This window comes from Onychostruthus taczanowskii, unplaced genomic scaffold, assembly GCF_017590055.1.
Source record: "Onychostruthus taczanowskii isolate IOZ18803 unplaced genomic scaffold, ASM1759005v1 scaffold105, whole genome shotgun sequence".
NCBI classification, from domain to species: Eukaryota; Metazoa; Chordata; class Aves; order Passeriformes; family Passeridae; genus Onychostruthus; species Onychostruthus taczanowskii.
This window is the reverse complement of record NW_024497078.1, coordinates 1,570,301-1,584,553: the sequence shown is the minus strand read 5'-3', so window position 1 is coordinate 1,584,553 and position 14,253 is coordinate 1,570,301. Positions and strand designations below refer to the sequence as shown.

The window sequence follows — 14,253 nt, the reverse complement described above, 5'->3', positions numbered from 1 at the left end:
AGATGCGCACTTGTAGGAATGCAGGTGTGTAGCAAGAGCTGGTCTGGCTGTTCCAGCTGGGCTGGAATTTGCACCTCACAGGAGCTTTCACACAACACTACAATGAAGAGAAATCTGGGGATGGACAGCATGAATTGTGGGTATTTGAGAGTCAAGGAAGAGGAAAATATCTGTGGTATCCCCACTGATTTTCCAGTTCCTTTTGAGGAAAGCATTATTAACACAACCAAGGGAGTAAATTCCAAACTGAAAGAGATCTGCCACCCCTCATAGACATCAAAACAGGCAAGACCAAACTTGAGGCAACAGTTTTACTCTTCAGCTTAACTGCTTCATATGCCATTCACTCCCTCCTCCCTCATCCACAATTTTATACAGCAAACAGCTCTGCCTTTCCTGCCCAGAGCTCCATTCCAATCAGCTGTGGATTGCAGGGAAAGCACTGCAGCTACATCAATATAAAATTATGTAAGAGAAGGGAGAACCAGGCCCTCTGTCTCTAAAAGCTCACACTGCCTTTGCATGGGCAGTATTTTCCCACATAATCCTCTTCACTGTAATTCAGAGAAGTAAAGCAAACACTGCAGAGGTAGTAGCTGAGTTTGGCCATTGTTTTGTTAACATATGCACACAGTGCTAGCCAATGTTATTAACTCAATGCACAATCTTTATTCTGCTATTTTAAAAGAGGAAATAGCTGCAGCCTGCATTAAAAATACCTTTCACTGTAAAAAACAAAAAAAAAACCTCTACAGATAATAGAGGAAGCATCACAGGCTACAACTTTTCTAGAATCACACACCAGTTTCCCTGATCATAGTAACTCTTTTGAACCCTCACATAATCCAGGGATCTGCACACTGCTTCCAGTTCCCCTGCACAGAACACATGGTAATAGCGGTGGAAAACAGGGCTGAGTTCTTGCAATTCTTTGGAGCCACCTGGAACCAACATTGTATCAACACTTTCCTCTTTCTTTTTTGTACCACCTTTCAGGTGCCAGGGAACCAGCAAATCTTGAGAGTGAAAGGAGGTTCTGTTAGTGTGAACAGGCAGTCTGAAGTCTGCTACTGGCTTGGCATCACAGCTTTCATCCTTCAAGTCATTAAGGAGTTGGTTGGACCATGCAGAGTCTTGGCTGCTGTTATCAGGCCCTTGCTCACTAAGTGGTCTCTGGGCTGTGCCAGTATTCATTTCCTTTTCTTTGTTTTTACTACCATTCTTTTCTTTAAGGTATTTAGACTTCTGGTTTTTGTATTCTTGTTCCATTGCCCAGACATAAATGAGTGCTGTTCCACCAGGTCTTAGAAGCCGAGCTAGTTCCCGGATAGTAGCCAGTCTCCGCTCCTGGAAAGGAAAAGAAAAAGTGTGAAGCTGGTACACAAACAAGAAGTCAAAAGAATGGAATGGCAGCAATTTCTCCTTACCCAAATACAATAAAACTTGAAAAGAAGTTGTTTTTTCCCACTATTTATTTTCATTCATAATACAGCCCATCACTGTGCACAAGCCAAGACATTTTCCTAAACACAATTTCTTCATCAAGACATCATTCAAGTCAAGCACTGGAATAGGCTGTCCAGGGCAGTGGTGGATTCACCATCCCTGGAGGTATTTAAAGGACCTGTAGATGTGGCACTCAGGGACATGGTTTAGTGGTGAATGAGGCGATGTTGGGTTAACAGGGGACTTGATGATCTTAAAGATCTTTTCCAGCCTCAATGATTCTACCATTCTTTTTCCATTTGAAAATAGTTCTGTGCTGAGCAGGATTTCTTGGACATATCAGTCCACCTGGAAAAGACAGAAAACTTTTCAAGAAGGTGATTCGGTATTTAAAATCCCAGATTCAAATCTACCATACCTGATGATGCACAGGCTAAGTTTGCAGCTGAAGGGGTCAGACTTACAGCCTAAACACAGGTCCTCTGACCACATAAACAAAGATATGTCAGCCTTCTCCAAAACAGAATTCCTTCTACTTTTTTTTTTCTTTCTTTTTTTTTTTTTTTACTGGAAACATTCACTACATTTGTGGTATGGAAAGGTCTGTGGGGCCCCTCTAAGATGGTCTAGAAACTTGTTACCATGGCACAGTTTCTGCCAGGAGAACCTTACCCAGCCCAGAGATACAGCAGACTGGTGAGCAGTCTCCCTTTTGTTTGGAGATGGACAACCAATGCACAGATTAAAAAACCCAAAATCACAAGATGTGCCCAAGAGCCCAAGATCTGAGTCAGGAAACAATACATCTCTTGACTCCCAAAGCAGAGCCCCCTTCTCCAGTGTCATTAATTACAAGCACAAGAAAAGGAAGCCCAAACATTGGACCAAAGCTTCAGGGGGAACAAGGGCATCTGAGAAGCAGAAGGAGAATGTGAACTGAAAGTCTAAGAAGCGGCAGTAGCACAACAGCTTAACTCTGCTCTGACAACTGCTTACACCAAATGGAAACCTTGGATTTCTTCCAGTTTTGTTCTTGCCTTTGCTTGTATTGCAGTATTAGCAGCTCTGCACAGCAATCCAGCAGTACAGTGGAGCAGAGAGAGGGGTGACTTACTGCTGTCGAGAAGTGGTGGATTACAGCAATAGAGATGCAGGCGTCACAAGAACCGCTGCGGATTGGCACTGACAGGGCATCACAGACAAACGCCTGGAAATGTTTTTCTCCACAAATATCCACCAGGTTTTTGCTGCGATCACAGCCAACCTAGAACAGAAAAAGTTTCATTAAGCTTTTCATGAGAGAATAATTATAAGACTGGAATATGATTTTCACTTGATGCTTACAGTAATAGAGCCATCACAGTCTCCTACTGAGGGAACACAGTTTAAAATCAAAACAAAAGCAAGTGTGAGAAAGTCGCCTTAAGAGGAGTATATAGTTCCTAGGTACAGACAAAAAGAAAACAACCATGATGTTGACTTAAAACAAAGATGAAAGACTGGATATTAGACAGCTCATTATAGCACCCTCATTTTGAACCAGCTTAAGACAGACTAGATTTCAACCTAACTTTACTTCACAATTCATTCAAGGTGTCTTGAAATGAACAAAATGAGATGTGACCTAACCCCAGTATTTTCTTTTCATTTCAACTGCCATTTTTAACTTGACAATATTTGAAGCACCCAAATACTGAACTCACAAAAGCTGATATAAAAGTGTAAGCCATTATCCATTGACTTTGGTGGTATCACTAAAGTATGGCATACAGCTTCACTCATCACCTACGTTTTGTCATTTCAATGAGAGGAAGTGCTCAGATATCTTTCTCTTACAGCTCATTATCAAGATACACAAAAAAAAATTAAGCTCAACATAATTTTCCAAGGCTCTGTACAGTCCAGTGAAGTGACCCCTAACCATAAAACATACCTCATAAAATATTAATTTTTTCCCCTTTTAAACCCAACAGTCAGCCCGCTATTATACCTGCCCAGTGTGATCAAAGGCAGTAAGACAAAACTTACCATCTTTTAAAAATCAGTGTCTAGAGGTGTTTTTAAAAGATTGCATAAAAACAATAAATCTAAATTAATCAAGACACCTTCTGAAAGAAATAGTGAGGCATGTGCCACCTTGTTTTCATTTCTGCCATGCATACTGAATGTGCAAACCAAAGCCCTGCTACAAGATTGTATACCAAACTTTGCATGTATGAGAATAATACATTTATTTGTTTTCAATAACCAGCAACAAGCAGATAGCAGAGAACGGGTTCAGAATCCTAAATAATTACTGTTGACAGTGTTTAATGCATTTGACACTGAAAGAATACTAAACTGTCTTTGACGCAAGAAGAATAGCAAACAACTCGTCCTGCTTAATCAACCCAGAAGAGACAACATTACCACTAAAATTAAAAATCCCTTTCGCAATGATTAATGAAAATATATTTATTTTCCATCATAATTTTTCATTTTATCTGTTCAAGTCCTTTTATCTTTCATCCTACCACCACAGTTTTGAAGAAAACCAGAATTCTGCTCCAGTCTTATTTCCTGAAAGCTTACCAGTGAGCTGCCTTCTACTCATGTCTCTGACTTTTGATCCAAAGTAAATGAAACAGTTGTGAAAATGCCAATCTGACAATACAAGATAATCCTCCACAAAAAACTATGAATATGTACATATTATCCTGCCAATTACCAATAAACAGACCACAAAAGATCAATCCTAACATTGCTTTCTTCACACTCATTCCTTGGTCTCTCGCATTTACTGAAGCACTGAGTGAATTGTGCTGTTTATGAATTTAAAAAGGAAACCCTTGCTTACTTGAATGCAAACAAATCCCCATCATTTTACACTGGCAGCCAACTGAAGTGTCTTTAAATTACTCTGACAACCTGCATGTTAGTGATTGCACACCTCATTACCGGTACCTTTAACTACTGCAATTAAGACATTGGCTTCCAGTACTTAATAATAAAACTCAAAGGACCAAATTCACTGCTGGCAGAAGGAGGAAGAAGAAAACTTGCAGCTTACACTGACAGCAAGCTTTCACAGAAAGAATTGATTTGAACCTCCACATCTAGAGTGAAAATGGGCTGGATAATGGAACACAATTCCTCGTTCCCGAAATGACCTTGAAAAGGACTACAATGTATGTTGATGAAATCCAATGAACTGAGAATGAGAACAAAGGCATAACTGCCAGATTGCAAAGTCCTCATTTGCATCTAAATTACAGCAAATATTTTGAGGTCAGGTTTACTTATATTGACATACTTTCTAAAGCAAATGTACATCCAAAGCAAAAAGATGCTGTTTCACAGTGAAAATGGAGACCTTGAAACAGAACACTTTGAACACACAGCTGCTCTAAAATAGGTGTATTAGGCTAAAACTTTATGTGGTTTTAAATGTAAACAAGACAATAGGTGCTATGCATTTATGCATAAATAGTGAACACAAGGAATCACCACAGATGTCTGGTGTTGAAACTAGGCAACTTTAGCATCTTTGCTAGAATAATTTCTAGGTGATATTTCAAAATAATTATAATCACTGAATTCCTGCATTTTCTGACTTACAAGAAACATGCATTCACTAAAAACCAAAATACATTCATCTCAGTCATTTAAAAAAAGAATAAGGTAGCAAAAAGATACCTTAAATTAGTCTATCTGTGGTTTTTATGAATACAGAAAACATTTAGCAGAGGGGCAGAGATCCCAAACTCAACTCTTCCCAATTCCATTACTAATTGATTTTTAAATTTCAAAGCATGAAGAAGCTTTGATTTGATGAAACTTCATCTACAGAAGAGGTCAAAGGACCGTTTTAATTGAGAACAGGTTTTTCTCTCTCCAATTAACTATATAATCCAAACATTTAAAACTAATCTCAAAATGTAGCTGGAAAGCTTTAATTTTTGCCAGTTCATATCTCTATTTTCGATGCTCAGGACAGGATATTTATTGTCTTTGCTAGCATCTCTTCTAGAAGAGTGGAGAAAGGCAGATGAATTATTATTAGTCTAGCATCCAAACTCAAAAGAATCTAATACATCTCTTGGTGAGTCAAGCCATGTGTATGTTTCTAGGCTTTCTATTTCTTAATATCTATGATTCTTCTCAATCATTTCTTATACCTCAGCTTTCCAAATCAAATTCCTTGCTCAAACTCCACAGTTTCTCATATATATCTCAAACAGCATGGCTGATTATTCAGCTGAGTCTACCTCAGCAAGTCCACCTCTCAGCAAGTCATTCCACACCTTTCAATATTCCCATAAAGGACACTGGCTTCTCAGATTTTGCTCCAGACATCCATTCCCACATCCCTGACTTTTTGAGAAGCACCTCCAGCCATCTCTTCACCACTTTTTGTGATGTAAACAATGGCTCACAGGAGCTCAAGAGTGACCACTGCCAGTTACTGTGACTGAAATCCACTTGGATTTCAGGCACTGATTTTCAGTGTATAAGGATAATATTAACTGCACCCACTTGAAGACAGGAAATATGTATCAGTATGGAGGCCTGTAACTCTGTATCTAGAACTCCAACAAACACAAAACTTAGGAAAGGGGCAAAAGTTCATCATTCTGGCATACCACACCCTGTCTGGGGCAAACCTTTAGACAATCAAAAAAAGGCCAAGATAAAGGAGGAGAAAGAAGAGAGAAACAAATATAATGCCTGTGACTTGTCTGAGTGTTCAGTAGCTCTGTACTGGCTTCCTGGAAATGGATAACATCCTGCTCCTTCATGTTCCCAAGCACATTCACCTCCACCTTTACAGCAAGGAGTAGCTAAAGCAGATTTTATAAAATCTGTTCAATGCAGTTGTTTGGTGTAGATCACTGGGGGAAAAAGACACTAATAAATAGCTTGGTTTGTAGTTATGCTGCAAATCTGCAAAAGATAAACCCTCTTGCATGCTGGAAAAAAGATAAGTAAAGGCAGGCTGAGGTTACCCACCACTATGTGTTTTCTTTCTACGTTATCTCATTATAACTAACTCAGGCTGGTAGACTTAGTTCATTTAAGTTTCTGGGAGCCTAATTTATTCAGCACATTACAAAGTGATGAACAAAACGACATCTAATTCTGAAATCCAGCCACTGAATGGAATTATGTCGCTCTCCAGAGACACACCTCAGCTATAACTAACAGCATGAGAAGCTCAAGAAACCAAATTACATTCCAGCAAACAATTCATCTGAGTCAAGCTTTCAGCATTCCTTTCATGTAGTGTTTTGCTTTTCCATTGCATGTAGTCAGGGTATCTCTGAAAGCAAAATGCTATGCCTAAGACCTGGAGTTCATTTCTCAGTGACAAACCAACAGAACCAAGCTGAGCAATTCAGCTTTCATTCTAGTTTTGTGCTGCTCTCGCCCAGTTCCTTCTGAGTTCTCTTCCCAGATCTTTCACCCATTTAATGATTCTTATTCACTGAAAGAAAAGAGCAGGAAAGGTTGGTCTGTCTCACCCTTCAATTGCTAAGATATGGTGAACTTACTCCAGGTATACGTTTACTAGTTGGTTTTGTCCCTCCTGCTTTTACCCACCACTAAAAAGGCCTTGGGAGAGGAATCTATTCCCAACCTGTACAAATCCAGTGCAACTAAAAGCCACCCAACTTTATGCAAATATTCACTCTCTCTCTCCTCCCCACACCCTGGAAATATCACATTTTTATATAGTTCTAGTAGATTGCAGTTTGGGACAGTAATGCAGAAAACAGAGGTGCAAATCTCAGACTTGTGAAAGTCTTGTGAAATATAAACTGTGTTACCAATTACCTCTGAATGACACACACAGTAGAAATAGGAATATCTATATAAAAGCAAATCATCCTGGCTCCTCTATTGGCCATGTTTATATTTTTATATAAAAATACATTTCTAGAATTTTTTTCCTATCATCAGTACTCTGTCAAGTAGAGTAATTTCTTTATACAAAAAGAGAACCCTATATCTACCCTATGGCATTTTCAGTTATTTGCCACTGAATTTCCCAACAATTTATCCGTTCAATTAAAAATGTAAACCACAAATGTGAAAGACTTCAATGACTTTTCATTCATGCTGTAGCCCTGTGAGGATTTTGAATGTTCCTGCAGAGACTTACACACCTACCTGAACACTGGAAACACGGAGAAAAAGCTAAAGTGCATAGAAATTAATGAGATCATTGCAATAACATCAGTGAAACCCTTGTGGTATTCAGGGGAATGGCTAAGGCTGAAACACATTGTTCCATAAAAAGAAAAGCTCTGCTTACAGAGATGATTATTAAGCTTGAAAGCACCTAAATAAAACCTATTAAAATAATTCCCCCAAATGAGATTGGGTGAGGAGAGAATTGTGGAAAAACAACACTTAAACCACGTATCTTTTTTGCTATCATTTAAACAATAACAAGGTGGGTGGGTGAGACAGAAAAAGTAATCTGAAACTGTTAAATACAACATTTCTCCAGCCTTTGTGCTAGCTACATCAGACACGGATTCTATCTCCAGCTGAAACATCCTTAATCTGAATTTATCATGGAACTGCTGCTCTCTCACTGTGTCAGAATAATGCAGCCATTACAGCAGTGTCACTTTTGCTGAGCAAAGATGGACTCGTGGATTTCATTGTCACATGGGATACTCAAGTAGACAAGGCCACATGTCTTCATCCAGAGAAACTGAGGCAACTACAATGGCACAGGCCACAGTGGAGATGTTTTCAGACAGTACCTGAAGAGTAAAACATGAAGAGAGCTACCTTAGCTGTGATCTACCATTAGAATTGCTACTTGAAGCATAAAAGCATATTGCTTGCCTTCAGGAAATGCTTGCCTCAGGTTTTCAGTACTTCTGAGTCAAAACACCCCAAGCTACAGAGCTGTGCCAACAGTGCCTTACCCAATCCCTACACAACTCCTAATTTCACAGCACTGCTTTATTGCTTCTTTCCCAACAGGACCTGGGCTAAGAACTCCATTACACTGTACACAAAAAAGAGATGTAGAATTTACTAAGTTTATGCCTGGATTTTATGCTTCCAACTAAACAGGAGTAAATGAGGAAGAAAACTGATGCCCTGCATCTAGAGACCATGCCTCTTTTCCCAACAATGCACCTGATACATAAAACATTCAGTAATCCCTCACCCTCAGCTCCATGACTAAACCATGGTAGATGGAACAGTGCTTGAGATACCTTGACAAAAGTTTAAGAACAGCTGTAAACACAATATACACAGGGTTTTCTTTAACCACACTTGGGCTGCTACAGAAAAAAAAAATCTGGTAGAAAGAAGGAGTCAAATCCATCCTCCTGAGGCTCTGTGCTGACTTATAGATGAAAACAACCAAATGCAAAGTCTAGAGTCTATCTCCATCTAAGAACCACTAGCTGTCACCACTGGAAAATAAAATGTCAAGGGAGGCCAACTGAATGAAGCAATTCCCATATTCTATTTTTCAACTCTTTCAACTGCTTCTTTAATAGTTTCCTCCCTTTCACTGTTACTTTTCATGTTTTTTATTTCTCCTGGCGACACATATGAAATTAGATAACTCCTGAAGTAACAGAGGAAAGGAGCGGGCCTTCCTTTTCCTGCCAGCCAATATGTGATCTTTCCTTTCCTTAGCTGGTTAATTGTGGGCTTTAGAAAATAGACCGATGCTGGCAATTTCTGAACACAGTACCTTGCATTAATTTCACTTTAGAAGTCTACCACAAACCTCCACAACTGCAATTTACCAAATCCATTCTGGGACCAGTCAACCCTCATGATACTCTGATAAATGTTTCTCCTCTCTAGTTAGGCTTGCTTATTTTTCTTACAGGAGTCAGGACTGAAAAACAAAAAGACTGAAATGCACTGAAATTAATAATTGGGCTACAGCAGTCAGGCATAAAGATGCCTGCTTATTAACTGGCTGATGTTGTTCTAGCCCATAAGAACAGTAAGGGAGATAATTTACTAACACAAACAGCATTGTAATAACAACTTATCTTTTTTAGCTGAATATAAATAACAGGACAGAAACTCCTGAAAAAGACAAACGACTCCAAGTTTTATTATCAATAATGAATGCCTTGCCCTACATAGAAGTTTTTAAGTCTGATGGACTTCAGAGTGTTATACAGGACAAATGTGTGAAAGAATCAGACAGTCCTGGAACAGGAGAGAGCAGATACCATAGCACACACTTCTCTGAGATTTCTCTCAGGTTAAAACAACGGCAAGTTTGACTCTTTTTTTATTTCCCTTGAAAAGGTCTTTTAAATATTTGCAATGAAAGCTATCTTTTGGTTCATATTTGTACATACTTAATCTCTTCCTGATAGGAAGGGAGAGAAGTAAAACCAAAGTACAGAGTGTGAGACAGTGAAAGAGAGAAAATGAGCAAGAATTATGTCAAAGTTGTCTGAAAGTGAAGAAAAGCGAGTGAAAGGCCAGAAATCTATACCAAAGTTGAGATCTCCCTGTGAATTTTATGCTGGCATAATTACTGGGCCTGTGCACGGAGCCAGAGGTGGAACAGCCAAACATGACATCATTCACAAATGAGATGTTTCACCAGGCCACAGGGAACTGAAGAGGTCATGAAAAATAGCATTGCCCATGGAGATTTCACCCATTCACCAAACAAATGAAAATTTTGTTGGAAGCATTCAAACTGCCCAACCAATTTAATAAATTTATTCAACACCAATGGCAAGAAAGGCTAAACCATCCATTACAATTTTTCAATTCACTGCATCCATTCCTATTTTTCTTAATGTATTTTGAATTACAAAGCAGAAGTAGCTTTGAAAAAAAGAAAAATGTAAATAACGAATATATGCAGAAACTTAAGACAATTGGTACTTGATCTTGGATCAGGAAATAGCTTTCTGTTCTCGGCAGTCTTCCAATGCCAACCTGAACCTCCAGCATGCTACAAGTGCACGACAGAATAAACACCAGAACCAGTGAAAACAAATGACAGGAGCTACTACTTACCATGTACAAATCCTCATTGATGCCGAGGTACTTCCCGTTACCACAACCAATATCAGCCACTATTGACCCTGCTGGCAGGGACCTGAGAAACTCTACAATTCGGGGCCATGGGCTATGCCTGATACTGCTGAAGTGTGTGGCAATCTCTTCATACACCTTGTGTACATATTCTTGCTCCAGCTTTGAGGCCTCCATCTCATTCTGAGGAAATGAAGGCTGCACCGGTCTCTGCTGTCCTTTCTGGCTGTCACAGACAGACGGATAAACTAGATACAGCAACAGATACAAAATATTCATTTTTAAGCAATTCCTCATTGATTAAGCATATTTAGTTAAATTAAATTAAAAGTGAAATATTAAAATGCAAAAAAGATTCAATCCTCCTTTATCTTTTAAAAACTGAAACACAGGTCAAACTACAAAAGTGTTTGATGACCTGAAAATAAGTAACCGGCCCACAGGTACCAGAGGCTGTTTGCAGTCATCATTAATCTGCTATGTTAATGATGTTTATGTTCTCAAAATTGAGATAGTGCCCCCAGTGCCAAAGACCATGACATCATCACAATTCAGCCTCTGAAATTCTTTTTTAAGGGCTTCAGTTCCATGTATTGGAACTGAATGGACTTCAGTTCCATGTATTCATTGAGCCATCTGTCTATTATTATTTCTACTGCCCTAAGCCACTTCATGTGGCTCTATCACAGCAGATACAACTACTTCTCCTTCTCTAATGCACCTATTTTCTCAAAATTAGAGGCCCCCTCAAAAAACCAAAAAAAAAAAAAATCTAAACTGAGGAAAAATCTTGAAGAACAGTAATTATTTCTATTTTGTTACATTATTAAGCACTTGAAATGCCAATGAAACACACAAGACTCCAGATTACTTGCCTGGCTCTGGAGCAAGACAAATGCCTTCCTGTATAGGGAAACTCCAGCAAGCAAATGAATGCTACCAATTCATGCCATATAGTATGCTACGAACCATCCAGGAGTAGCTATGATGACTGCCAAAACTACCCAAAGGAATAAAATTATTTTCTCAAAGCAAAAAAACCCCACCTATTGGTGATAAATACCAATTTTGACTTGAAGCTTGCCTCAAGACACTTACTGCAATTGCAAGGGCTTCTCCTCACTTTCCTGAATGTAAATGATGTCCTTGTTTCCCTTCGATTTAATGTTAAATCTCCAACATCAGCAGTGATTGTTCTAACTTTTTGCCCAAGTTCTGATGCTTGAACAACATCATATTTTCTGGGTGTGATCCTGAAATAAAGAAACACAAAATAAAGGAATAATTCCATTTGCATCAGAAAAATCCCAATCCACCTTTGTAAGAAGGCAATCCCTACATGCTGAGCGATATGCAATTACAACATCCTATTTAACATCTGCATCTCAGTTTTCAACTTATTCAATTTCAGAGAGAAAAGAGGTGACACATAAACTAATGACATGAATTAAAGTGTTGTTTAATTGCATGTAATTGCATTTCCCTTCCCTCCCTCCATTTTTTCCCATAAAGTTTGATTGTTTATTTGTCTAGTACTTTTTTATAAATATTATTTTAATATATTTATTATTGTCCTGGTTTTGGCTGGGATAGAGTTAATTTTCTTCTAAGCATCTGTGCTAACAGCAGCAGTGCTGTGTTTTGGACTTAGTCGAGAATAATGCTGGTGACACACTGATGTTGCAGTTGTTTCTCAGTAATGCTTAGTCTGAGTGAGGACTTTTCAATTTCCCATGCTCTGCCAGTGAGGAGCGGCACAAGAAGCTGGGAGAGAGCATGGCCAGGACAGCTGACCTGAACTGGCAAGAAGGATATTTCATAACAGGGAGCATCTTGCTCAGTGTATGAACAGGGGATGGGCTGGGCATCAGTCACTGCGTGGGGAACAACTGCATTGTGCATCACTTGTCTCTCCTGGGTTTTGTTCCTTTCTCTCATTTCCTTTCATTAATATTACGAAGACTTCCCAATGTCAAAAACAAAGTGCTGCACCTCCTTCTTGCTTGGCACAGAGTGGTTTTACTATTGCAGTGCCAAGAATATAGTTTTGCCAAGTTATCCAACCAAATATGAAAAACATCACTAATGAACTTCATCAGAAAAGTCAGAATTTTACTTTCACCTATGAGTCAAAAAGAGAACACATCTTTTGTCCTCCTTGATGACACTGTATAAGCTTATTTCTAAACCATGTGTTTCCCTTTTACAGAGAACTGAACAAAAATGCTTTTCCTGTGCACTTTGTTAATGGGGTCAAAACAAAGTCTCTAATTCCTTGTCATCCAAGCATGCACACTGAAAACACGTCCAGATTAATTTCAAAACTGACTCTTGTGCTCTTACAATTTGACTTCTGAGGTGTAGACAAAAGGCCTCACAAATGTTATTATGTATGCAAGTGAATTAGTTACAACTTCTCTCTGGATGGTTTTAATTTTGATTGCAATATGATGTTCCAGCAGCATGATGCAAAGCTTACTCCAGTTGAGTATCTTGACCCAAAACTGCTTTTAAAAACATATAGAAGAAATATATTTAGGAAAGGTGGACAAGAACCAGCACAGGAACCATTTGTACATGAGCAGAAAGGTCTGGGATCCTAATTTTCAGTGTAGTTTATTCATTGGTTCTTGAAAGACTACCATCACCTGAAGGTACAAGGGAGTTAAGTAATAATCTCATTTCACACTTTAATGGGCAGATACACTGTTCCAACTTCAGTGGCTGCTGGCCAGTGCTGCAAGTGCCTAGCACTTATCGTTCTGCCTCCTGGGAGTGTCGCTGCCCAGGGCTGGCTTGGAAAGAGCAGAGCTGGTAGCCCTGGAAAAAGCTGAGGCCTCAGAAAGCGCGAGCCCTCCTTCCCCTGGGAGCTGTTTAAACAGAGGCTGTCCCCCTGGCCCTTGTTCCAGTTACAGCCTCAGATGCATGCCCAGCTCTGTCTGTGCACAGCCACCACCCTGACCCTGGGCTGGTGTTCCAAACTGGCCTCAGCACAGCCAATGGAGCTGCCTGATGCCTGGGGTTGGGGAGTGCCAACTGGCTTCCCTGGCCAGCAATGTCACTGACACAGAAACTGCACAACTCTCAGAGCTGTACACGGCCTTTCCAAAAGACAGCTGACGATATTAGACAGGACAGCATAAGAAGCTTACAATGCTGGTATCTGTATTCAGTCCTGTATATCAAACAATAAGGGAGTTCACTGCCCTGGGCTTCTGTACTGATGCACATCAGAAGTACCAAGTGCTTTTTACATCTATTTAATTTAACGAGGGAATATACAGGTGGTATAAGAGCTCTCTAAAATTAACAATATAAAGGTTCTCAGGGATTTCATATTCACCTGTTTCATAATACATGTTAACCAGCAAAATTAAAAGGCAGAAAATTTTCTGCCAATAAAAGGATTTGGTGTTTAATTGACACAGAATGTAATTAGTATCTCCGATTGACTGCTGAATCAGTGATGGCTTGGGTCAAACAAAGGAAGAAATGCTTACTATGGGCATTTCTGTCCAATACAGGGTGGCCATACGCTCCTGAAATGCATTAATATCACACTCAGAGCTCAGCAAGGCTTTAGCCTTTTTGCCAATTTCAGCACTCCAATTTTAACTATCTCCCAATGGTGCACGATTTTAAAAGCACGTATTTGAATTTTGCAATAAGCACAGCCCCAAGAAGTATTTAAAAAAATACTCTTAGCAGCATCCCAAAACTGCTCAATGCTGTCTTACCAGTAGCTACAGTGTCCCTAAAGCAGCTGGGAACAGC

General features: G+C 39.4%; 1 protein-coding gene across 3 annotated transcripts in view; it reads right to left on the bottom strand.

The window, feature by feature from the left end:
* Positions 1-646: 646 nt before the first annotated feature.
* ALKBH8 (alkB homolog 8, tRNA methyltransferase) overlaps positions 647-14,253 on the bottom strand; it is a 44,540-nt gene continuing 30,933 nt past the window's right edge. For all 3 annotated transcript variants that reach the window (XM_041414698.1, XM_041414715.1, XM_041414707.1), the window contains 4 exons: positions 11,578-11,732; positions 10,462-10,727; positions 2,561-2,710; positions 647-1,347 (listed from right to left, as the gene is read on the bottom strand). In XM_041414698.1, the coding sequence (XP_041270632.1) occupies positions 778-1,347; positions 2,561-2,710; positions 10,462-10,727; positions 11,578-11,732 (1,141 nt within the window). In that variant the 3' untranslated portion in view covers positions 647-777. The remainder of the gene's footprint in view (positions 1,348-2,560; positions 2,711-10,461; positions 10,728-11,577; positions 11,733-14,253) is intronic.